Source organism: Phoenix dactylifera, chromosome 14 (assembly GCF_051530095.1).
Source record: "Phoenix dactylifera cultivar Ajwa chromosome 14, Ajwa_hap1_PhDact_Kaust_v1.1, whole genome shotgun sequence".
Classification (NCBI taxonomy): Eukaryota; Viridiplantae; Streptophyta; class Magnoliopsida; order Arecales; family Arecaceae; genus Phoenix; species Phoenix dactylifera.
In genome coordinates, this window is record NC_143203.1 from 25203369 (window position 1) to 25227439 (window position 24071).

At 39.6% G+C, this 24071-nt stretch overlaps 3 protein-coding genes across 4 annotated transcripts; 1 reads left to right on the plus strand and 2 right to left on the minus strand.

The window, feature by feature from the left end:
• Nucleotides 1-4200: 4200 nt before the first annotated feature.
• On the plus strand, nucleotides 4201-8023 carry LOC103708879 (CBL-interacting protein kinase 18-like). Its single transcript, XM_008793979.5, has 2 exons — nucleotides 4201-4545; nucleotides 6214-8023. Exon 2 carries the CDS (start codon nucleotides 6516-6518, stop codon nucleotides 7860-7862), a length of 1347 nt encoding a protein of 448 aa, XP_008792201.2. The 5' UTR covers nucleotides 4201-4545; nucleotides 6214-6515; the 3' UTR covers nucleotides 7863-8023.
• Nucleotides 8024-10001: 1978 nt separating this feature from the next.
• On the minus strand, nucleotides 10002-10920 carry LOC148700133 (uncharacterized). The gene is made up of 2 exons (XM_088710963.2): nucleotides 10561-10920; nucleotides 10002-10369 (listed from the first exon to the last, which is right to left on the minus strand). The coding sequence occupies exons 1-2, from the start codon at nucleotides 10702-10704 to the stop codon at nucleotides 10253-10255; spliced, it is 261 nt and encodes an 86-aa protein (XP_088567089.1). The 5' UTR covers nucleotides 10705-10920; the 3' UTR covers nucleotides 10002-10252.
• A 1285-nt stretch (nucleotides 10921-12205) lies between these two features.
• On the minus strand, nucleotides 12206-23305 carry LOC103708878 (uncharacterized). Of its 2 annotated transcripts, XM_008793978.5 has the most exons (4): nucleotides 23075-23194; nucleotides 21223-22733; nucleotides 20012-21093; nucleotides 12206-12557 (listed from the first exon to the last, which is right to left on the minus strand). In XM_008793978.5, exons 2-4 carry the CDS (start codon nucleotides 22645-22647, stop codon nucleotides 12425-12427), a joined length of 2640 nt encoding a protein of 879 aa, XP_008792200.2. In that variant the 5' UTR covers nucleotides 22648-22733; nucleotides 23075-23194; the 3' UTR covers nucleotides 12206-12424. The 2 variants fall into 2 exon arrangements, with proteins under 2 accessions (XP_008792200.2, XP_008792199.2); XM_008793977.5 differs by having other exon boundaries at nucleotides 21223-23305.
• Nucleotides 23306-24071: the final 766 nt, after the last annotated feature.

Genomic DNA, 24071 nt, shown 5'->3' on the forward strand with positions numbered 1-24071 from the left:
TAAATCAACTACTTTGTTTTTTACCACGTTTCAAGGTTATCTCAATTTGTTTATGCTTGTTTGTGATCTCTCTGGCGCATAGTGTTTAATTTCTTGAGGAAACTAAAAAGAAAACCTGGAAAGAACAAGGAATTTAACGGCGGGTTCAAGCTCTTTACCCCTTTAAAAAAAAAAAGTAAGCTCAAGCGAATATTACCCATATGTCCTTCTATGTCAAAAATATTAGAACTAAATCTCGCCTTTTTTGCCCATAAGTCCTCCTAACCAAAAAAGAAATTCCTTTTGTCCATTGCTGTTCTCTTAAACCCCTAGTCATTCCTCATCCCCTTCATGATCGTCGAACGCTCGCCTCTGCCTTCTTCTTCCTTAGTCCTCTAATCCAATGGCAATGGCAATCACCACCCTCTATATTCAAATCTCTCTCTAAGGACTCTAGCTTCGGCTTGACTTGGGATTTGGTAATCGATCCTAATTCTCGTGTTGCATAAAATTCTAAACCTGTAAACACCAGGCCAGATGGACCGATCTGGACCATAGTCGACGACCCATCCGGAAACTTCATGAGGAATGGCAGTGGAGATCGGCGAACTGTTGAAAAAAGGAAGCTCCTATTGGATATAGGATTCTTGTATGAGCTTGAAATGTCGTGCAAATATTTACTGGCAAACAATTTGAAAAATAATATTATCTTTTTCTGCAATTGACCATTACTTCACGTTACAACAACTAATAATATTTGTTGTAGTAGCTATTATCTTATTTCTAACTGAATTAAATACCCACTTAATTAAGCAAATAACAAATTCTTTATTATAGTTATACATCAGGATCTTCGATCATTTGAAATCTTGTGGTAAATTTATGCTACTATCAAATCTCAACCGTAAGATTTTAGATCGGATACATTGCTCTATTAGAAGCTCCTTCCATTGCTTGCTCTATGCACACAAAAAAAAAAAGATTAGGCTCCATCAAACAGAGCAAAAGGAGGTAAAAATTATTTATCTCGGGCATTCTACTTTCTGAATTAAATGGAGTAAATAAGTTTGGAAGTTAAAATAATGAGCACTAACTTTTTAGAAGAATATTTTTTTTATAAAAGTGATTTAATCCAAGCGTGTCCATGAATATTGCTTGGCAGAGTGACAAAATAACTAGATTAAATGGCTGCTATTTTGCTTGGCAAAGTGACAAAATACCCCCTTTCGGTTAAACAATTTATGCCATCATAGAGGGACAATAATGTAAAAATATATGTCGATTAGCCTGGACGGTCAGGATTTTTGGAGCAACGACTATTTCTGATGCCACATGGCTCATCCATATTGAATACTTGTATGGCCACATGGTTCTCTATAGTCTTATTATATATAGAGAGAAAAAGGTTCAGCTTCTACTACCATTAAAATTTATTACTTAATATATTATTAAAAAATTAATAATAATTATTTTTTATTTATTACAATTTATTATATTACCATATTATATTTTTAAAATAGTTGAAAAGAAGGAAAAAAAAATGTCTACTGTGCATAGATGAGGCAAATATTAATAGCGTCTATGTTAATGATAAGTATTTTTACAGCACAGTTTATTTTATGCAAAATTCTCCACTCATCATATAGATATGGGTATCAATAATATCAGTACTAATAATAGAATTTTTTACTCAATAATTAATAAATTTTATTTTCTAATATAAATTTTTTTCCATTGTTGAAGTTTTTTTATTTATTATAATTTATTATGTTTCTATATTATATTTTAAAATTTGTTGGAAAAAAAAACAATCATACACCATGCATCAAACAGGTTATATACTAATATAAATTAACAGTTATGATTAATTAAGTAAACCATTAGCCGTCCATCTTTTACTAGTTTTAGCTGGGGCGCAGATGGTTTCCACGAGAGCTAATGATACTTTGGGCCCATTGGGCATACACGTCTCTATTTGTTAGCTTGGTGCCTTGGTCTATGGCCTAGTTGGCTCCAAGTCTACAGTTTGGGTTCGAGATAAGCCAAATTGAATTCACATTAACATTAGCTCTTATGTGTCTTGACCTGTTTCCTCTTGAAAATGTTAGTGGAGATTTATTTTAAAAAAATATAAAAAAAGAAATTGCTTAGAGATCTCGAGCATCCATTTTTATTTAACCTAAATAAATTATTCACCGCAGATGTTGCGATTGGATTTATATAAAACTATAGTGATATTATCAAAAGTTACTTACTTTTATTCTTCATATTTTTATTATTATAATCATTTGGTTGCCATGTCTGTGTCAAAAGTTTTCTGGCTAGACTATATGATAATGAATACTTTCCCATTAAGTCTTCTATTGAATATATGCATTACAATCACCAACCAAGCATTTTTTTTGACCTATTCAACTAAGTTCATGAAACCTATGCCAATAAGACAATGCGTGTCACCGTCATCTCCCTCTCCAACTCTCCATAGATGACAATATTCTATGGATGATTTGTTCCTATCAGAGCAGTTTTATTGTAGATAATATAAACTTCAGCTTGTTAATTATTGAATCTAAATTGATATAAATACAAATTATCCTGGTTCGAGCACTGCTAATCATTTCCATGCAGCTCACCAAGATAGTTTTCTATTAGTGCTAACAATACTACATAAGAAGCCTGCTGGGTCTTACAAAAAGATATAACCCAACCGGCCTCAAAAAAAGAAACTAAGTGCAGTTTTTGTTAACCTTCTAAGCAATACCAAACTTATCCACCTTTGCGGAAATTACACCTATTTAGAATTATCCCAAGCTGCATCAAGATCCCGACCGTAGATCAATCAACCTCTTAGCCGACCGAGATGGCTTAGATTTTGTCTTTTTTTTTTTTTTGGTAAAAAACGGCTACTCATTCAAATAGATCTAACATGAGTACAACCCGCCATGTCCGTAGAAATAAAAGACAACAAAGAAGAAGGAGCGTCTATAGTAGACGTCCACAAAACATCCTCGGAATGCCGGGCCACAAAAGAGGCGACCCAGTCTGCGGCCCTGTTCGCCTCTCTAAATACATGACCAATCTGAAAACCGACCATCATCTGAGCCATCCTCCGAGTCTCCCGAATGAGGGGGTGACGATCACCGTACCTGTCCATCCCCCGGATCCAATCGATCACCACCGCTGAGTCTCCCTCGAGGAACACTCGCTCGGCGCCCAGGACCTGCCTGGCATAGGATAAGCCCTCCCAAGCAGCCCGCAGCTCCGCACCAACAACCGTAATCCCAGATGTCCAACGCCCACCTGCAGCCACCAACCTACCACCGTGATCCCTGATCACAAAGCCGACCCCTCCAGGCAAACCGTCTAGTGACCTACTGCCATCGAAGTTTACTTTGAGATAGCCAAGGGGTGGGGGTACCCAAGAGACAGTAACGAAATGGGGCGCTGAAACAGCGTGAGAAGTACCCCAGGTGTCCCTGGCCATCCCAGAAGAAAACTCAGTGGCAGCCGCCATAACCTCCCTCGCATGTCGTGCCGCTCTGTCCACCACCATCCTCGGAAGCACCCGCCTCCCCTCAAATATGCCTGCGTTCCTATCCAACCAAATGTAATAAGACAGGTACGCCCTCAGTATCCCCTCCGCTGCCAACCTGGGCCTACACATGGATTCTCTCAACATCCGCAGCAGATCCTGCGTCGAGACTACCGCATCAATCAAGGGAACCGAAGAACACTGCCATATCTGTCGAGCTCTAGGGCACAGCAGGAGAACATGCTCAATGGTCTCCACGATATCACCGCACGTCTCACAAAACTGAGATACCCCCATACCACGCCGAACAAGTAAACTCCTAGTCGGGAGACATCCCCAAGCCACCTTCCAGATGAAAAGTGCCACCCGTGGGTGAATCCGTAATCTCCATATCCATCCTCCCACGATCTGTCGCGCTGGCGTCCTGCAGAACAACGCAAAAAGATCCCTGGCCCTCACCCGCGACTGCCCTGTCGGAGTCCAAAGCAGCCTATCCGACACCCCTCCAGAGGGAATTGGCAAGGCCAAAATCAACTTATCACTTTCAGTAGGGCATTTTGGACGAGAGTGTTTTCTTGAAAACATTATATATTTAAAAGAAGGCGGACAGCGATGCGGACTGGATGATTTTTTTTACAACTTATCACTTTAAAAGTTTTATTTGGATGAACCAGTCCCTACTCCATTGTATCTTTTTTTTTTCTTATTTAATTGGCCGCCTCCACAACCCAGTCCCCTCTCTCTCTCTCTCTTCACGGTAATTTCGAGAACAAGCAGGGGCAATTTCGTACATCGCAACGTCGGCGACAGCGGGAGTTTCGAATCGCCGTAGAAAAAGGCCATCGAGAGGCGAGGGACAGGGCTAGGGTTTTCTCCTCTTCCCCCGCTCCCACCCCCTCCCCTCCCCGATCTCGATTTCAATTCCCATTCCTCTCCTCCTCTTATTTATCGATCCATCCGTTGGAGGTAGAGGTTTGGATCGCATCGGATAGTTCGAGATTTCGGGTTCGGAGGAGTTCTTGTACATTTGGAAGGTAAATTTCCTTTGGGTTTCATATTTCCCTTAATTTTTTTGGCTGTTAGATTGCGATTCCCTTTGTGGGCTGATTCTGATGTTTTTTCGGAGGAATGATTTTTTGTTATAAGATTTGACGATGAAAGATTTCATCTTTTGCTCTTTGTTTCTTTGGTCCCAAATCCTAAAGTTTGCTTGATATAAAATTATCTGCGATTATTTGAATGGTTTCTTGCATTATTTCGTGTTAAAAATGCTACGATATTTCATCTTTTCATGAAGTTGAAATTTTTTTAAAAATAAAGATGGGAGCCCATCTTGTATTTGATAAAGAGAATGAAAGGGGACTATTTTTTTTTGGCTACTGCTGCAATCCCTGCTTTGTGCTTATAGATTTGCACCTTTGTCTGCTTACCGTAACTGGATAATGAGATCTTGAATTTTGTTTTATTTGTTTTGTTCCTCAGCTGTATTTAGCCTTTTGGATGCAATTCCTTGCTCGATTTTGTGAAGTTTTCTGCTAAAAATGTTTTGGTCTTGTAAATTCAAAGCGTGCTTTACATTTCGTTTTCTCTTAAGAAACGTGTTTGGGTATTTAACAGAATCATGTTTGCCTATGTGCCCGATAAGAAGTTATCTAATTTATTTCTTATTGCCAAAGACAAGTATGTTTTCATCTATGTTACATGTACATGTAAGCATGCATGCAAATGTATGTATGTACGTACGGCTGCACTGCACTAGGTAGATTTTAGGTACTTATACAAGACTAAGCAAACCAAATAACATCTTCTCTTGCCTTTATGGCTGAGGTCCTGAGTCCTTATGTATGGTAACTCGCGTGTCTCTATGGGTGAGATTTTGGGTCGTTATAAATAGTTTTAGAGTGGATCTATCTCAGAGCCTATGTGAGCTAGGGAATATCGTAACACACGCTCTTTTGGAGCTCCCATGGGTCGATCGTGGTGATTATAACTATATTTGATTGGATCTGGACCTTAACTTGGCAAAAACACGTGGACTTAAATAAGGAAAGTGTGTTAGGACCTATCAAGAAGTGTTGAACCGAACTGAACCGGGTCGATTCGGTATTAGAAAATGGTTCTGGCCACCTAGGGGCCGGAACTCGATTGGATTTGGCCGGAACCGGCTAGAACCAGTACCAAATCATACCGGGCGCCGATCGGGACGGATCTCGTTACCGGTTCGGCGAACCTTGGGACTTATGCAGACGTGCGTTTATTTCGATGTTGGCTAGGTATTGGGTAGGTCTTGAGTACTTATACAGAGCTTAAGGAGCCCAAATAACACATCAAGACTAGCTTTTTTGGTGCGTTCCTTGGTTGTTACAGAATATATATACGCATGTGTATATAAACATCTGTATGTGTGTGTATGTATGTATGTATAGGTGGATGTAGTCATGCATGTACATATACACATATATATATATATACATGTATATGGATGTAGGGATGCATGCATCTGATGAAACCATTTTTAGTAGCTGCCTGGTTTGAGGTTGTTAATCTTTCTTTTTCCAAGCTTGTCAGATCTTTCTTTCTTTCATTCTTTTCTCTTTCCGAACATCAGTTTACAAGTCCAACCCTAGATTAGTTGTTATGTATTTATGTAAACTTGTACAAAATCTTTATTTTTGATTTGTCTTTCTTTCTGTAATCTACAGCCAATTACGGAAGACATATATCTGGGAATGCTGAAAGATGTGCTTGAATGCCCAAGTATCCTTGTCTGAGTTAAATGAGATTGTAGCTCCCTTTGAGCTGCCATTGATCAGTCTGAATGGGATCAGACAGCACACACAAAACCAGTTCGTGCTGTGTCTGCTAATGCACACTGGAGCTAAGAGAATTATAAAGACTGCTGCGTTGGATCATGACCTTGGTGACGATGGTTGAATTCTTCTGCTGTTAGAGTTCTGTAACAGGATACTGCAGCATTTATTTTCTGAAGATACAATAAAAAGGAATGGAAAATAGAGGGAATGTTTTGATGCAAAGGTATGAGTTAGGGAGATTACTAGGACAAGGAACCTTTGCAAAGGTACACTATGCTAGGAATCTTAAAACTGGCCAGAGTGTTGCTATAAAGATTATCGACAAAGAGAAGGTCCTGAGGGTTGGACTTGTAGATCAGATCAAAAGAGAGATCTCGGTAATGAAATTGGTGAGACATCCAAATAGTGTGCAGCTTTATGAGGTCATGGCAAGCAAGACCAAGATTTACTTTGTCATTGAGTATGTAAAAGGTGGTGAGCTTTTTAACAAGGTTGCCAAAGGCAGGCTCAAGGAGGATATTGCACGAAAATACTTCCAACAGCTGATCAGTGCTGTGGACTATTGCCATAGCAGAGGCGTATACCACCGTGATCTGAAGCCTGAAAATGTGCTGTTGGATGAAAATGGCGATTTAAAAGTCTCAGATTTTGGGTTGAGTGCCCTTGCGGAGTCTAGGAGGCAGGATGGCTTACTCCACACTACTTGTGGTACTCCGGCTTATATTGCTCCTGAGGTGATCAACAGAAAAGGATATGATGGCGCGAAAGCTGATATCTGGTCATGTGGGGTGATTTTGTTTGTGCTCTTGGCTGGTTATCTTCCTTTCCATGATTCAAATCTGATGGAGATGTACAGGAAGATTGGCAAGGGTGAATTTAAATGCCCCACTTGGTTCTCTTCTGATGTTCGAAAGCTGCTGTATAAGATCCTAGACCCAAATCCGATTAGCAGGATATCAATCACCAAAATCATGGAGAATTTTTGGTTCAGTAAGGGTTTTGATGGTAAACTGATGAAAATTGAAGCAGAAACAAAGGAAAATATTCCTGCGGATGTCGCTGCAGTCTTTAGTACCTCTAATTGCAACAATACTGTAGTGGGAAAGCAAGAAGCACTTAAGGTGACAAACTTGAATGCTTTTGATATCATCTCTCTTTCAGCAGGTTTTGATCTTTCAGGTTTATTTGAGGAAAGAGACCACAGCAAAGAAGCAAGGTTCACTTCCAGGCACCCTGCAACAGCCATCATCTCAAAGCTGGAGGATGTTGCCAGGTGTTTGAAGTTTAGAGTGAAGAAAAAGCATTATGGGTTGTTAAAGATGGAAGGGTCAAAGAAAGGGAGGAAGGGGATCCTCGCAATCGATGCTGAGATTTTTGAGGTCACTCCTTCATTTCATTTGGTGGAAATAAAGAAGTCAGATGGGGATACTCTGGAGTATCAAAAGCTGTTGAAAGAGGGCATAAGACCAGCTCTCAAGGACATTGTTTGTGCATGGCAAGGCGATTGTAAGCATCAGCAGCAGCTGCTGCAAAATTAAGTGATTGGCATTTTTTCTTTATTTTTACATAAGCAATTGCTGCAAACTGTCACTGTTGGCCCATTATCTTTATCTCTATGCTGTATTTTCTAGTTTCTTATATTTCATGAATGCTAATTTTGTGAACTCACTCCAATATCAAAATGTGTGTTTGAAAATAACTGTTGCTGGTATTTTATAGTTTTGGCCTTTGGAGTGACACTGTGCAATACAGGAGATTTTCACTTTTTACCTTTACGTATGCCCAGTAGAAAAGAAGGATTCATTGAACCAACTGAATTTGGTTGGATGATGCTTGTTCTGTTTTTGGATGCTTGGTGATAGAAGGAAGCAAGGCTGCAGGGCTTCTGATTATTTCGTAATCGGAATCGGCATTAGGTGTTCTGTATAAGGTCAGAAAATTGCAACAGTGAATGGGTGGAACCTCCCACACAAGCTGTGCAAGGGAGGCCGCTGGTAGTGCAGCTGCAAGGTTATTATTATGACTGCTTAATGAATCAGTGATCTTCTTGATCCTTGATTACATATATGTGTGTGTGTGTGTGTGTGTTTTGCGGTCACTGTTCTTGCAGCTACCTGCTGTAATTGCAGGACCCTGAAATTCTGTCTCCAGTATAATATGAATGGCCTCTGCAAACTGATGCTTGCATTTACAGGATCCAACGGTTGATTTCTACACTGCAAAATGGATAGAAAACGTGGCTGCAGTCTGTTATAATACACTGGCATCTGGGAAAGCTCATACATGATCATCAGGACTCAGTTTTGTGATCTTATGATGAAGATGCTTGAAGGATAGCATTTATCTATCTATGAACGTTATGAAATGGTCATCTGCTATATGAGTCGGTTAAAGTAGTTATATGAAAAATTACATGCAACATCCCATTTATTTGGGGAATCTTAAATTTATACATCCTTTTTGTCAGATTAATCGTCCGTCCACATCGCACAAACGGGTAGAATCATCAAGCTGAAGAGTGTCATGGTAACGATGAAGATGTTGACTGAAAATACATGATGGCGGATGATGATGAAATTGACCTAACTGGATCAAATCACGATCTCTCTCTAGTGGCTACATTAGACTTAGATAAAGGTCATCAAATAGGGGAGGAGCTTGGAGCATGTAGTTACTGTTGCAAATGTGCTTTCATGTACCCTTGGTTTAGTAATTAGTACCCCATATGTTTGAAAACTGGAGTTGCTCCATGATGTTTGTGCAGTTCTGTGCATCTTCTACCAGAAATCCTAATTAATGGTCATGGTATGTACCGACAACAAATACTACTTATTTTCTTCTTTCCTCCGCAACTAAAAGCCAACTTCCTGAACAGGACATGCAGTCGCATGCACAAACATACAAATATGAAAGTTTCTACCCTTGACATCTTGAATGGTGGTTCTTCTAAGAGCCCTCGAGAAAATCCCCCTCCATACTTGCTATTGTGATCATAATATCCATTAATTCTTTGCCAACAAATCAACTAATTGATTCTCATCACCGGCGATAGTATATTTGCGCAGCTTAAATAGCAACACACTGCTCAAATTCCTTTCAAAGATGCAGCTGCATTTTATACATACTTCAACTAAAATTTTTATCAAACAAAAACTATAGCCCAGTATTTGCTCTCTTGCTCCTAACCCAGGTTGTGCCTGCGCAATTCACATTCTTATTCCATCTTTATAGAATAGTTGCATGTTAGCCAACTCCAGGCATTCAAGACCAAGGAATAACAAATGGTTTCCTGCAGGCTTTTTGGACTCCAAGAATGCTACAGTAAGGATAATGTAGATTGACTGTACCACCATAGCTAAAATTAAATAACAGAAAGCCCAGGAGATTTCACGCCTCTCCTGCCCTCCCAAGATGACTTCTAGTGGAGTGTATTACTAATTTATTATAATACTACTTATCTGATCATGCTGTTAACGTTATTTCAATCTTCATCCTGCTTAAGAATTTCTTTAACAAAACAAATTTTGCTTACCAGTATTAATTATTCATCAATGTGCGTGCACGGATTTTTGAAAGATTGATGCCATCAAGCAAACTGGAGATTGAAGAGGTGGATAGAGAAAGAAGAATTTCTGAAACTGTGGGAAACATAATCGAAACTTCTCGAAAGCTTCAAAAGAAAATAACACCCTGCTCGATGCGATTCATATGTTTTTAGGTAATAAAGGGTATACATTTCATGCAGATGATCAACAGTTCGCCGAATTTGTTGCTTAAGGAGTGGACAAATATATATATATATATATATATATATATATATATATATATATATATATATATATATATATATATATATATATATATATATATAATGAACAATTATTACAGCAGAAAAGAAGAGGCGAAGAAGAACATCTCCCTACCGGGATCAGCTCTGCCGCTTCTTTTCAGGAGCAGAAGTCGGGGAGGTCAAGGTCCTCCACAAGTAGCGCCCGCTCGCCATGTCCACGCAAGTCCAAAATCCCGTGCAGATCGCTGTCCGAACCTAATTTGATCATCATTCCAGCAATCAGTCCGAAACAAACAAAGAAACAAATTCCACATCCTAATCAGACCAAGAAAAAGAAGAAAAAACAGAGAGAAAAGGGAGGACATTTTATTTTATTCAGATGAGAAACCCTATAACTAAGTCCCCCGAATGAAAGCAAGGAATATCCTCGTTTCTTTGGCTTCTACCTTGGTGGAAAGAGGGACATCTTCTTTGGGGGCAAGCTCTGGATCCTCCTGGTGGACTTCCGGCTGGGACTTGAGGCCTCTCAAAACGAAGAACCCAGCCAGCGTCGCCGAGAGAAAGATCAGCACCACCCTCAACGGGCACATCTCCCCTTTTGTCTCCAGACAACAATATGATTTGGATCAAAGATCTCGAACAACAAAAAGAGTGAGAACGGCAAGCTTTTTCTTGGAATCCGGTGAGTTCTTCTGGACCTTGCGACGAGGGCAAATTAGGCAGGAAAAAATTTGGTAATTGGAAACTTGTTTATAGAAGAGGTGGAGTAGATGAGTGCTATGCTCGGTCCAAACACACGCCCTATTTCTCAAGTGGGACCCGCCGCTGATGTTGACGAGGTAGGGGTGGTGGTTGGATTTGGGCGTGGGCGACGCGGCAGCCCTCTACCGACCGCGTGGATTTTGTCTCCCGTACGACTTATTCTGATAAGAGAGACCTCGACCGTCTGATCTATGTTCCCAACTTCTTTAATAAATTAGGTTTCCTACCGCGGCCAACCGCTCCCTCACTGGGGACTTTGTCGTCGGCACGATCAGCTGTTCACGAAGCCTGATTGGGTCAATGCAGAAGCAAGAGTGGGATGGAAGCAAGATATAATTAATTTGTTTGCCTCACACAGTTGGATAAATTAATTGATCACAAGGCAGATACAACGTATACCATCATAAGTACAACCCTGGTTTTTTTTTTTAAATAATAAAAATGACATTTCATATCACTCTAAAGTAGGCACAACCTACCAAATCAGAAGCAAGTAAACAGTACCTCTCCGATATGTCGAGCAACGTATGAGATGATCCAATCAGATGCTTTATTCGCCTTCTGAAACACATGGTTCGTTTGAAAAAAGCCAAATTTTGAATCAATCTGCATATCTTCCGAAGTAGAAGATGACCGGCCCCATGTCTATTCACACCTTGAATCCAATCATGGGCATTTCACCATGTTAAATACACCGCCGTAGCTTTGTTTCATTGTAAGCGGAAAGAGGAAGCAGCTTACAGTGGCCAAGAACCGCCTGCGGCTGAGAGATAGGTCAGGATCTCAACCAAGTTTTTTCTTTTAATACCGTGGATGCATCAATGGATGAACAAACTTTAGCCGTATGAGTGTTTCCCTTGCGACTGTTCTTAGGCAGAGGCAACGACACCATGAAGTCAGGTTAAAACAGCCAATTTCGTATGGCGGAAACTTTGCAAAGCCTGAACCAGAACGATCAAAGACCGAACCGCATTTCCAGACTTTTCCACTCTATTCAAAACAACACGAGCTGAGCTGGACAAGGCCAGAGTTTTCTTCTAGATGTTGCCCTTTTAAAAAAATATATTAAAGCGGATGTTAGCGCAACGACAACGGAAAACAAATCATTCAAGGTTTAGGTTCTGGAGGTGGAGTTCAAAGGTTACCCATGAACATATTCCTGACGTCGGACACGAGATTCGTGAAACATTGAGCGGGTGCCGAGCTGCTATCTGGAATTTTTGAAAAAAAGCAGGGTTTTGAAAACACATGCAAGCTTCTATTGGCGCCCCAACAATAATCAGTATGAGTCGATGCAGGGGGCATACTTTCCCCTCCAAGATATCCCACTTTCATCATAAAAGAAGTAAATTGATGAGCATGCATGATAAGACTGAATGATACAGTGAAACATATCCTCATAGGAATGCATGAATGCATGCATGCCATCTATGCATGCCAATGAAACATATCATTCGCATTACAAAGGATACAGTGCAACAAGTTCCTCAACTCTCTCCTCAAAAGAGGCAAGGGTGCTTGCCTTTGGCGACATTGATTCTGTGGTGTTTATACCGTCTCTTTTTGATTGAATGACCAGACTGACTGTACATCTGGATTAGTAGAAAACAGGCCTCCGATGTGCGGCGTTGCTGGGGTTAGGTTTCCAGCTTCCTGAGGACCATTAGTTGCCCACTCCCTCCTGCAAACACTCAAGAGGTAAGTATTCAGCTGTTTGAAAAAACACGATGCTATCAGTTGTGATATCCAATCCATTTATTGGAAGAGCCATGTAAAGAACAAAAACTCATTCAACAAAAATATTGGTTTAGAACAGGAGATAAGTAGATACAATACTATCTTCATGGAAAATTTCAAATAAAATGAAGAGATTGCCAAAAACTAACCCTGCAAACTTGACATCTTCATTTCTACTAAAAAAAATCAAGTTCTCCAAAAAGATAAATTCTATGGTGAATACATAGCAAAAACATGAAGAAAATGTCAACCACACCAGCAAGTCAATACCAAAAACATGGATATCCAACACAATCTCAACCCGATGTGAAGGCCATAAAACAGATGATTATTCTTTAAGATACATCTAGGTTTAACTTCACCAGCTCTGCCAATTCACAAGCCAAAATATTGTAGATCATCATTTAATTATGTTTATGCCTGACTTTATGACAATACGTAACGGGTAAGCCAAGAAAATATTAAATAACTATGCAAGACATAAAAAATACTGATGAAATCCTTGTTGTTAACCGTTCAGATTTTTAAAAAATAACTCTAAAACAATTCTTCCCCAATCCATACATTACAATGATACTCAACACAGCCGACAAGAATGGTTTCTACCAATGAAAAGAAAGAAGATTAACAGTACGGATGCAGGGAAAACAGAAGGTCTTGCACGAGAGAAAAGTTAGAAGGGCTTGCTGCATTGCAGCATTGCCACATTAAATCTGAAACAACCAGGGTATACATCAAATTGATTGTCATCATTTCCCAAAATTCCAATTTTGACATGAAAAAATACAAGAGTTCTTTATGGGTCATTCAACTGGTGAGAACTAGATTATTCTGAAAAATTAATTGTAAACATTATAATACAAATTATATGTTAACAATTTTGAGTCAACCACACAGAGCCCACCCCCTGTTGGGTTATATCCAAGGCCAAGCCCTCAACTATAGAATGGCGGTCATACCAGTTCTAGCTACTCACATTATCTTCTTTACTAAAACACTTAATTTTGTCAGAACATTCATATTCATATCTCAGACCCACCTCACCACGGGTATTCCTGGCAACAACTAGAAAATGAATATTTCTGTATTTATTTGTGGTGATAAACTTGTGAATGTTACTAACGGAGGGAAGGCAACAACTCATATATTCGACAGCCAGAATGAGAGCCTGGATGCGGCACCAATTTACTCAAAATTTTCCTACTATGTTCTTGAATATCAACCGTTTTGAGGAGGCTAAGAGCAAATTACAGCCATTATTTTAGACTGCGTGATCCATTTGCATAGCCGTACCATTAGACTACCAGAGAAGAAGCTACAAGTACCTTCAAGGGTTCAAAAGCACAAACCATGAATAAAAGCAAGAGGCCTATCCAAAATAATACCAATGAGACAGTAGGAACCATGAAGCAAGAGCAGGCAGAAAATTGCCAAACAATGAAGGCACAGTCAAAATACAGCTCAGAGAGTTCAACCATTGATATTTTGATAGCTCATCTAGATGCAGATGAAAACAGAACCAAGGAGCATACAAACAAAAATTGGACAACATAGAAACATCAAAATTAAGGTACACAGGTTAGGAGCAAGCAGCATGCAGGTTATTCAGAGTGTCAAGGCCTCTAAAAATGGACAGCAACATCACAATGAGGGACCAAAATGTTGAAGCCAAAGTGTTATGAAGTGGGATATCTTATATAACTTAGTAGTAGCATAGCAGGATATCTTTTAATGTGAAATGTTGGAGCAACAAAGACTTGCTTGACCATTAGTTGCAAGAATTCTGTACCTTGGATGTGATTACACATTTAGAAGCTCTCCTCTTAAAATCCTTGTGTTCCTGGACCCCTTCTATTAGCTTTGTTATGCCCATGTCTCAGCAACTGCTTCCATGATCCTTGTATTATTTTCACTTAATGAATTCCTTTTAAATTTCTCCCAATTTTAATAACGAAACTAATAAGCTACTTAAGACGACACCAAATGGGCAGGCTTCTTTGTTCGCATATGACAAAATTCTGTCCATATGGTTCTTCGAAACTCTTAATTCTTCAACAATTTTTAAAACCACTAGGCATAAAAAAAAAAAAAACATCGATGAATGATCTTTTTAATACATCACATTGATGATAATTACAAACAGGAAAGAAAAAGATAATGACTTGTTGCATCTCATGTTGAAAGAAAAAGATAATGACTTGTTGCATCTCATGTTGAAATGGGATATCTCTTGATACTAGATGTAGTTAGAGCTCTTGTGTGTGTCTCTGTCTCTCTGTGTGTGTGTGTGTGTGTGATTGCATCTCATGTTGAAATGGGATATCTCTTGATACTAGATGTGTGTGTCTCTGTCTCTGTGTGTGTGTCTGTGTGTCTCTCTGTGTGTGTGTGTCTCTGTGTGTGTGTGTGTGTGTCTGTGTGTGTCTGTGTGTGTGTGTGTCTGTGTGTGTCTGTGTGTGTGTCTGTGTGTGTGTGTGTTAAAGACATTTAAGTGCACAAGAAGAAGTATCTCATACTGATGCTGACACCAAGAGGAGGAATAAGCAAGACAGGCCCTCAGTTTCATAAGGCAATTGCACCCATTTTGGAAGATGTAATTTGAAGCAGATTAATTTATCAAAAAGGAAGGTAAAAACACAAGAAAACTAAAAGAAAGGGCATCACAAGGTTCTTTAGATGGTCCCAACCAACTGTTGATCCACACCATTGCAAAAGAAAAGGCAGAAACGCAATTACAGTTTTACTGTTTCTAAACAGGAGAAATTGGGCTTGAAGGTTTTAAGCAGCAGTTTGATAAGGTGAAAAGTAAGAAAGAAGAAATAAAAGAGAGCCATAACACGTTTTAGGTAGAAACTAAATATTGAATTCAATGTTCCAATTCTTTAAGATGGTGATGATGATGAGAAGTTCAGGAAGATGGCAATGACCAACAGCAACTCAAATTATTGCTTCTTATAATACTAATTAATAACAGATAACAGAGTAAGGCCTCAATTTAGAGAATTCTAAGATAAGTAAACCCAGATGGATATCCTTCTTAACTATCTATCTGTTTATAATTGTGAAAACAGTATTAGAAAAATAATATATGGTTTGCACTTTAAACCCTTGTATCCACATCCTCTAATTGCAGAAAGCTGACAGTGGAATTTGCAAGTCTTTAGGTTTATTTGGTTTTACGAAAATGGAAATAGGCCATGTTTGCATGCTGGAGCATTCATTGTTTGTTTAACCAGCCAAACCCAAGCAAGTAACGTGTTAAAGATAGCCGGCCATGCTCTCTCTTCTCCTTTACTTTTTCACTTTTTTTTTCTACAATTTATCCCACTAGCCCTTGATCATCAACCAAATAAGGGATATTGTTAACCCATGATAACTGAATAAGGGATGACCGCCTCGAGTCAAAAGTATCTACCCTCCAGCTAGTTATTCGGCATCCAAAAAGGGCCTTACATGTCACATAACTCGGGTAAGTACTCCACCTTTAGGTGGATAAATGTGCACAAGGCAAGTGCACTTACATATATGTCATTTTCACCCATGTTCGCTAAGTGATCTCAGCCAAAGAAATTCTGAATCACTTCTCAGAATTTGAAATACCATGTTCAGACTTTTGCCGCCATGTTTGATCATAATAGACCATAATGATATATTGTCGATGATAGCTGACTATGCCAGGCTACCATAGTTGACCATGTCAGTCTTGCCACTTCCAGAAGCTTATTTCTTTCATGCCAAACAACCAGAATCGGAACAAACTTACCTTTCAATTCTCACATCCATTGGTCACCCGTAATACTTTTCACACTTAGCATCAACCAAACTAATCCTTAAGGGTGCAACTAATATAGAATATATTTAATTTGTTTTACTCTCTAGCTCCTTGCAATCATAAACATTGGTAACCAGATTTGCAATAATAAGTTTTAAATTATGACATATTCTTCAGCAATTTGAACCCAACTGAAACCAAATTAACATGGGCAATCGACATGGGCATCTAGCTTATAGAAAGAAGATGAGTTGTAAGTTTTCTAATTCCTTAAAGGCCACCTCAAACCAAATCAGTCACTAATTCTCATTAAAGAAACGAAAAGGATTAGATATCGAACATTAATCAGGTCATTTGTTCACCACACCACTGGAAGTCAATGCATTCCTTATCAAGGGACAGGATGCAGGCATCTCATTCTAGAGTTTAAGAAAACTCTAGTTTAATATTAACTTAAATTAGTACAGAATGCAAAAGAGATGATGTGCCTCTGGCAGCTATCAATCAGCCCCCTAATTCAATAAAAGAAAAACAAAATGGAAAAGGAAAGAGAAGGGAAAGAAGATAGGAAGGGGATAGACCAAAAGAAGAAGGTCAAGAAAAATAGAGAATGAAGAGGAAGATTAGTAAAACATTCCTTGAGGAAACATCAATATACCACTCAATTTTCAAATTACACCTTATCAAGCTCCCAAGAGTTTTACCTGAGGACTGCCATGTAGTCCAAAACACACTCCTAATGATCCTAGGCTTGTCTCAATTTGGCTTACAATAAACTAGAAATCATGAACCAGGGAAGACTATGAACTTTAGTTACACACCTATGCTGGCAGGAAGAAAGTGTATAATGCTACAATTAGTTGCTTATCTTGTTTCAAAACAGGTGGACATGTTAAGGCATTAATTTTGAATTCAACGTCCCAAAATGACTGTTTTTCAGTAACATCAACCAACCTGAACAAAACAAGAACAAACATGCGCTTAAGAATCACGTGCAGCAATGGTATAAAAAAGTCTAGCACATTGAGAGTTTCCATTTCTAGGTGCTTAAAGCAATCTTTGAGTACCTTGTAAACAATGCTTAGTCTGCTCCATGAAGCACTCCAATTAACTCCTGATTTTCCAAAGTCCATTGTGCTCTAAAAGTAGATCCACTACAACGTTTAGAGTTCATACTTCATGAAATTTCATTTGAAATCTTTGGTCCAATCCATCGCTAATAGGCTTATCATCCTAAGGCATACATTTAGCAAGCAGAAAGAATATAATTATTTTAATCCTTCATAAATTCTTTCACCACATATGCATTAATCTCCAAAAAAATGTCTCGTGATTTCTAATCACATGCCTTAAATTACTACCCTAAAGAATTGTTCGATGCACTTCTGGAAAATACTTTCCCACCTTCAACAAATCATCCCTTTCCTTTGTAGGTGTTACAGCTCTAATAAATACCCTAATTAAACATGACTATTTTAACGATGAAGGCAATAATGACAATACCTAACTCTAGTAGAAATATGAAGGAATGTTTAAGGTCACATCCATCTTGAGAAAAAATGAAGATGTTGCTAGATATATTTGGAATGTCATGTTGACATCAGAGACCGCAAATGCCAATGGCATTCCTTTGTTGGAATATAAACAAACAAGTAGAGCCTCGCTCAGTAGCAAGAAAGTTCTGTGTAGGGTGCTGCACCCTATGCGCCCTTCCTTAGCATTCCTACCATATTTTTTTGAAGGATCCACTTCCCCACACATGCACGTAAATCTGCTCCCGCATCTCTCTTTCAAGTGACAAAGACTTATAGATTGCAAACTTCTTGTATATGAGATGCCTTCTAAAATTTTGCATCAATCAGCTTCTTACATGAGTGTAATAAGGACTCCCACTACTAAAGCCTCATCTTTCACTGCAAGCTTAATCTACACCGCATCTAGTTGGATCAATAAGAATCAGTCTTCTCCCAATGATATTCTTGCTCAAGTCTTCAACATTTTATCCCTTCCATCCATAATTGCATATCAAAAAAATTAAAAAGCTGGAGATACATCTAATATGATCATAACAAGCTAACTGCAAATCAGCCAAACTGGGATGCACCACCTTTGCTAATTTGGTACCATTTTTCACTCAATGTGAATCCTTAATATTTATAGTTCTATTGGTATAAACTAAACTTTCAAAGATCGTTGCTCCACCTAAGGTCTAAAAACTTGGTCTACGTTTCAGTTTGGACAAATTCATTATATTTAGCAATTCTGGAGCTTTTTAGTACTATGAGCATTCAAATCTTTTGTTCATTCTTCTAGAAAAACTCATAAATATATTGAGTTCCCATAATTTCGAGGTTAAGTTGCTATTTAATCAAGTATATGTGGTTATAGAATGTTATACTCATTTAATTAAAAAAAGGTGTTATTTGTTTGAAATATATAGTATTTAGTAATTCAACTAGTCTTTGTAATTATTGTAATACGCATTCTCCAGGGCCTCAGCCCATGAAGGGTTATGTTCAATATTTATCTCCTCATTTGACTCAAAAAAGGAAATAAAAAACATTGAAAATTAACAATATATAGTCTATGTATTTAAACAAATAAAGAAATAACCTCGGTGTGATAGTAATCACCAAAATAATACTTAATCATATATATCTAGCTTGAACCAATTTTGGCTGAAACTGACTACCACTAAAATTGGAGCAGAGCTGGTCAAAACTAACCAAAATGCAAAAGTGGGGGTTAGTTTCAACTGGGTCTTTGCTGAAACAGGTCAGTTCTAGCCAAATCTTAAAACCTTAGCTCTACCAGATCCTCTACACAATAATAATAATCCGAAGGTGGGACTTTTATATATCCCTAAGAAAATAAGTTTTGGAAGGAAATAGGAAATTCAGCATTTTGGTTTAAAAGAGTAAGATATGAGAAAAAACATTACCATTTCTTTCTCTTCCCGTTATTTCTTTCCAAAAGGTGGAACTCTAAACACTAAAAAAGAGATACGACCAAGGAACCACCTCTCTCTCTCTCTCATCCTGTGGTCCCATACATAACTACATAGGAGGACGAACTAGTACATGAAATGCAACATATCTTAGGGCTAAGTTGCACGATTTTAGTCGTCTCTCAGCAATTAAACCTTTAGTATTCAAATTACCCAAAACTTTGAATGTGCCGCGTTCAGCAGCATCCAGTAATGTGGAATCTAGAAAGTGGGTGCTAGACAGATGGTACAGATAAAATATAGGGTGGTGTTCTATTCATGTCTTTACTTACATTTCTTGAGATATAATAAATATTTAGGAACAAAAATAGTTCCATGTTTTCAAGCAGTTTCAACAAAATATAAGGTGTTACTAATAGTAAACAAAATTTTGTACATAGAGCAGCAAAAGAATAAGAAAAAATCCATATTATGAAACAAAAAAATGATTAAATCCATCCAAATATTGAGGCAAAACCATTTCAAGACAACTATTATCATACTGTACTGTCTAATACATTCAGCAACTAATTATCGTAACTTTTTACGGTAGCGCACAAGGTGACAATGAAGACGAAGCTTAAAAACTGAACAGAGATCCATAACAAAAAGCTTCAAAAAGTATATGGGGGTCACTTACTTGGACCAACAATTAGCTGGAGGTAGCTCAAAAGGATAGGTAGCTGTTGATTCATTTGGACCGTCGTATTTCACATCATTCCTGGCAATGTTATCTATCAGATTAAGAGGAAGAAAGTGGCTTTCTCCCTCAACAGGCAATGGCTGGAAGGGTGATTTCTGCATCCACATATCATTCCCATTCAGACCAGGACCAAGAGGACTGTATATTCCACCATTCTGCTGATTAATAACACAAACATGCTGCGGAGATTGAATTTCAGGAACAACATGTTCCTCATTAGATATTTGTGATATCACAGCGTTGTGTGACAAAGGATGCATGATATTTTCTTGCTTAAATTTGTTCGTCCCCAGGGGTGAAAACCAGCTGGAAGGCCCACCTACCAAACCCAATGCATCTTGAGCCAGTGGAGTGCCCCACATTTGCCATGTCCCTTGTGCATTACTTGACTCATCCAAATTTGAAGAATGTGATTCCTGTGAATTTGGAGTACCAGATACTTTGCTTGATGCAGTATGTTTTTCTTCAAAAACTCGCAGTCTGGACATGGGAGACTCAATTGGCGAAGGCTTGTTAACGTCTCCAGGGGCAGATACATTTTTCAAAACACGAGGTACTTCCATCTTGTCATTAGAAACAAACCCAGTTCCTAGATCCACTGGAAGACTATCAAGTGACTTGGATACCGGCCCAAGCAAGGAGACAGGGTCTGGAACATAGCATGGGTCTTCAAAAAGCTCTGCTTCTTCTTGCACTGCATGTGGTGCTGACTCTTTGATAGGAGAAAACAAGGATTCAGCCACCAAATGAGGAACTGTACTGCCACAAAATGATGCACACACTGGGGGATAGGTGCTGAGCGGCAATGACTGTCCATAGTTGATTTGGTTATCAACAGAATAATTAGAAAATATTCTTTGATCAGGTAATTGTGCACTTTGAGCTTCTAATTGGCTATTCTGACTTGGAGGGCTGGAGGTATTCGTATCAGGATATGGAGAAACAGCTGCTGAACGTGTAAAAAGTTGATGCCAGGATTTCTTTGGGGCAGTTATATGTGGCTGTACATCTGAACTTACCTGGAGAGAGAAAAGAAGCAATTGCAAAATAAATGCATGCATATTATAAATTAGTTAAAATTGCTTCCTCATATAAAAAGCAAATGTATAACAATAAAGAGGAGACAGATTGTGTAGATCACAACTCACAGGCCGATGAATGTTGATCAAAGAAGTTCCATCTACACTAGCAGCAGATTTCACTGTTACATGCCCAGCAGAATGACCATCTCTTTTAATTCCAGAACCATGATCGACAAAGCCAACAGCAGGCTTACTTGCTTTGTTACCCGGAGCAGCAGGGCTCTGAGCATGTCTCCCAAAAAATGAGGCACCACTGAAACCTCCAGAAGAAGATAGGAAAGAGCCTGTCATGCGACCAAAGTATCTTGGCTTATTTGTTGTCACCTTATTTCCATGCCCAGGTTCTGAACTTTGTGATTTGTAGATCTCTGCTGCAGATTTCAGTGCCTCCCGTTTTTCATTCTCACTCTTTCTGTCAAGCTCACGCTTCCTTTCACTTTCCCTGCTAGCCCTCTTCTCAAGGTCTTCAACATCAGAATTGCTTTTGCTAGAACCTCTATCTTTCTCCCTCCTCCTCTCATGTCTCTTTTTCTCTGCATCTTTCCTTTTTTCTCTTTCTCCATCCAGAGCTGAGCTCTTTGCCCTCTCTCTCTCTGCTTCCAGCTTCTCATCACGTAATTTTCTCCTTTCCTCCACTAACCTTGCAACCTCCTCCCTCTGTTTCCTCTCCTCCTCTTCTAGCATTTCCCTTTCCAACCTAGCCTGTCTCTTCTCTTCTGCTTTCCTTCTAGCTTTCTCCCATCTGCTCTCCTGCAAATTTCCTCCATTCTCCCCTCTTTTAGATGATGATCCCTTGTAATCTGAATCTGAAGAACTCTCCTCCCTTGAACAACCAAACCTGAAAACTTTCCTGCAAAGCCAACTCACACTAGAGAAAAAACACAAAAGCAACTTGCAGGCAAAAGCCACCACGCCTGAATAAGACTTCTCTGTCAAGCACTGGCCGTCACCACCACCACCAACCCAATACCGTGGCACAGGGCTGACCCAGCTCCCATGCCCCTCCACCGACCAATCCTGGCTGCAGATCCAACCATTCTTTCCAAGAAGGTCGCTGATGATCCCTGAGCTCCCAACAACAGTACCCGGGACGTCCAGCACAGGCCTTTTAGAAATATGCCCGCAATACGAGCACATGAACCGGCCGCCTCCAGGGTTCTGATCGCGGTATGGGGTGAGGCAGTTCCGGCAACGGCGGGTGGCCGTCTTCCGGAGCTTCTGCAGCTCGAGGGCCTCGGTCCGCTGCCGCTCCCGGAGGCGCGCTGACCGTCGGGCCCGCCACACCGACAGCTGTGGCATCAGGATCTCATACCAGAACAGGGTGACGAGGAGAACCAGCACGCAGCCCAGCCGCGGCGAGGTGATCTCGAACTGGAAGCCCGGCGGGAAGAATTGCGACAGCGCCCAGAAGAAAATAAGAGGGATCACCAGCCACGGCAGCATGGTGGAGACCCACCGCGACCACCGCTGGACCACACAGAGTATACACATTATCCAAAAACCCTAAGCTTCTGAAATCAAAATCGCCGCTTCCACCCAATGCCCAGAAGATTGAAAGCCGGAACCCTAAAAAATCCCTGCAATCCACAAATCCTAAGATCAAAATGCTTCGCCTCCCGTGCTTCCGGCCTAGCCCACGTTCTGATCCGGGGCGTATTCCACCATGATTGACGATTCCCACAAAAGAAAAATAACCAACCTAGAATCTCCAAATCCCTAATCCAAAAGCAAACAAATTTCGTAGAACCTTGCGTTTGCGAACCCTAATCTTCGAATCTCGGAGGCGTAATCCGCTCGAAACCCTAAGCGGAGAAGCGACCGAAGGGAAGGGGGCGGGGGTTGGTTTCCTTCAGTGTCGGATTCTCTACGCCACGAAGAGACCGAGGAATCAAATGGAGAGAAGAGATCGGAGACTTACGGATTGGAGGTTTGCTCATGGCGGAAACCCTAGCTTCTTCGGCGACTCGGCCACGTCCCTACCGTGACGACAAGACAAACGGAAAGAAACAGATAAACAGACACTATATCTATTCTTTTTCTTTCCTCCTTTAAATCCTTTTTGTTTGGTTTTATTACATTTGTTTCCTCCCTCTTTGGGCGCACATGTTCCTCTGGTTCTTTATATCTTATGCTTTCCCTGAGAATATGGACAGTGAAAGGAGATTCCTTTTTGACAGGGAAAATAATAATGGCTGGGGCTTGATAGACAAATGAAGGGTATGCTATGTAGGGTAAGCGGTGGCGGAAAATTCAACGGGCCACTGCAGTCGTAGTGACGGAAAAAAAAAGTTTATGAGAGTCGATACTAGGTGAACCTCTTAGACTCAAACCATCTGATTAACCATTGCCATTTTTAGCTCATCATATATGAGCTAAGTTACTGTTTTATAATATTTTACTCAATGCAAAGCATTTGTGTGAATGTACGGCAATTTATGCGCGTAGACTTATGCGATGATGTAGCAGGATGGAAGTGGCCATGCACAAGATTGGCTAGTGCCGCTCGCTAGGAGCATAGCTAGCCAAACATGAGCACTAGCACATAGCTAGGGTTACACCTAGACATTGATTTTTTCTTTAATATTCTTCTTTTTTTAAAAGCAAGGAGCAATGCATGAGAGTTTGATACGATCTTCACCAATCTATGCACATGTAAACAAATCTAATAGCATGTCTACTTGCCAAAAGAAAGAAGAAGACCAAGACAAAGATTGACTTTCTACTGTTAGGCCTTTCTTTTGTTTCTATGTCAACAAGTATATTTGTTTTCAAAGTAGTTAAATGTTATACCACCTCATTGAACATTGAGAGTTTTCATAACATTGCACGGTAACTTACATGTGATTGATTACATGGTGATACTGCAATACACAATTTACCATATACATGGTTTGCATCCAAGATTCACGACATGC

Bases quoted from the DNA above. Each gene is read 5' to 3' on its own strand.
- LOC103708879 (XM_008793979.5), top strand. From the start codon at position 6,516: ATGGAAAATAGAGGGAATGTTTTGATGCAAAGGTATGAGTTAGGGAGA.
- LOC148700133 (XM_088710963.2), bottom strand. From the start codon at position 10,704: ATGTGCCCGTTGAGGGTGGTGCTGATCTTTCTCTCGGCGACGCTGGCT. The intron at 10,370-10,560 runs GTAGAAGCCAAA...TGATCAAATTAG, and splicing joins ATGTCCCTCTTTCCACCAAG to GTTCGGACAGCGATCTGCAC.
- LOC103708878 (XM_008793977.5), bottom strand. From the start codon at position 22,647: ATGTGTATACTCTGTGTGGTCCAGCGGTGGTCGCGGTGGGTCTCCACC. The intron at 21,094-21,222 runs GTGAGTTGTGAT...TTCTCTCTCCAG, and splicing joins TGATCAACATTCATCGGCCT to GTAAGTTCAGATGTACAGCC. The intron at 12,558-20,011 runs GTAAGTGACCCC...GAGTGTTTGCAG, and splicing joins CCAGCTAATTGTTGGTCCAA to GAGGGAGTGGGCAACTAATG.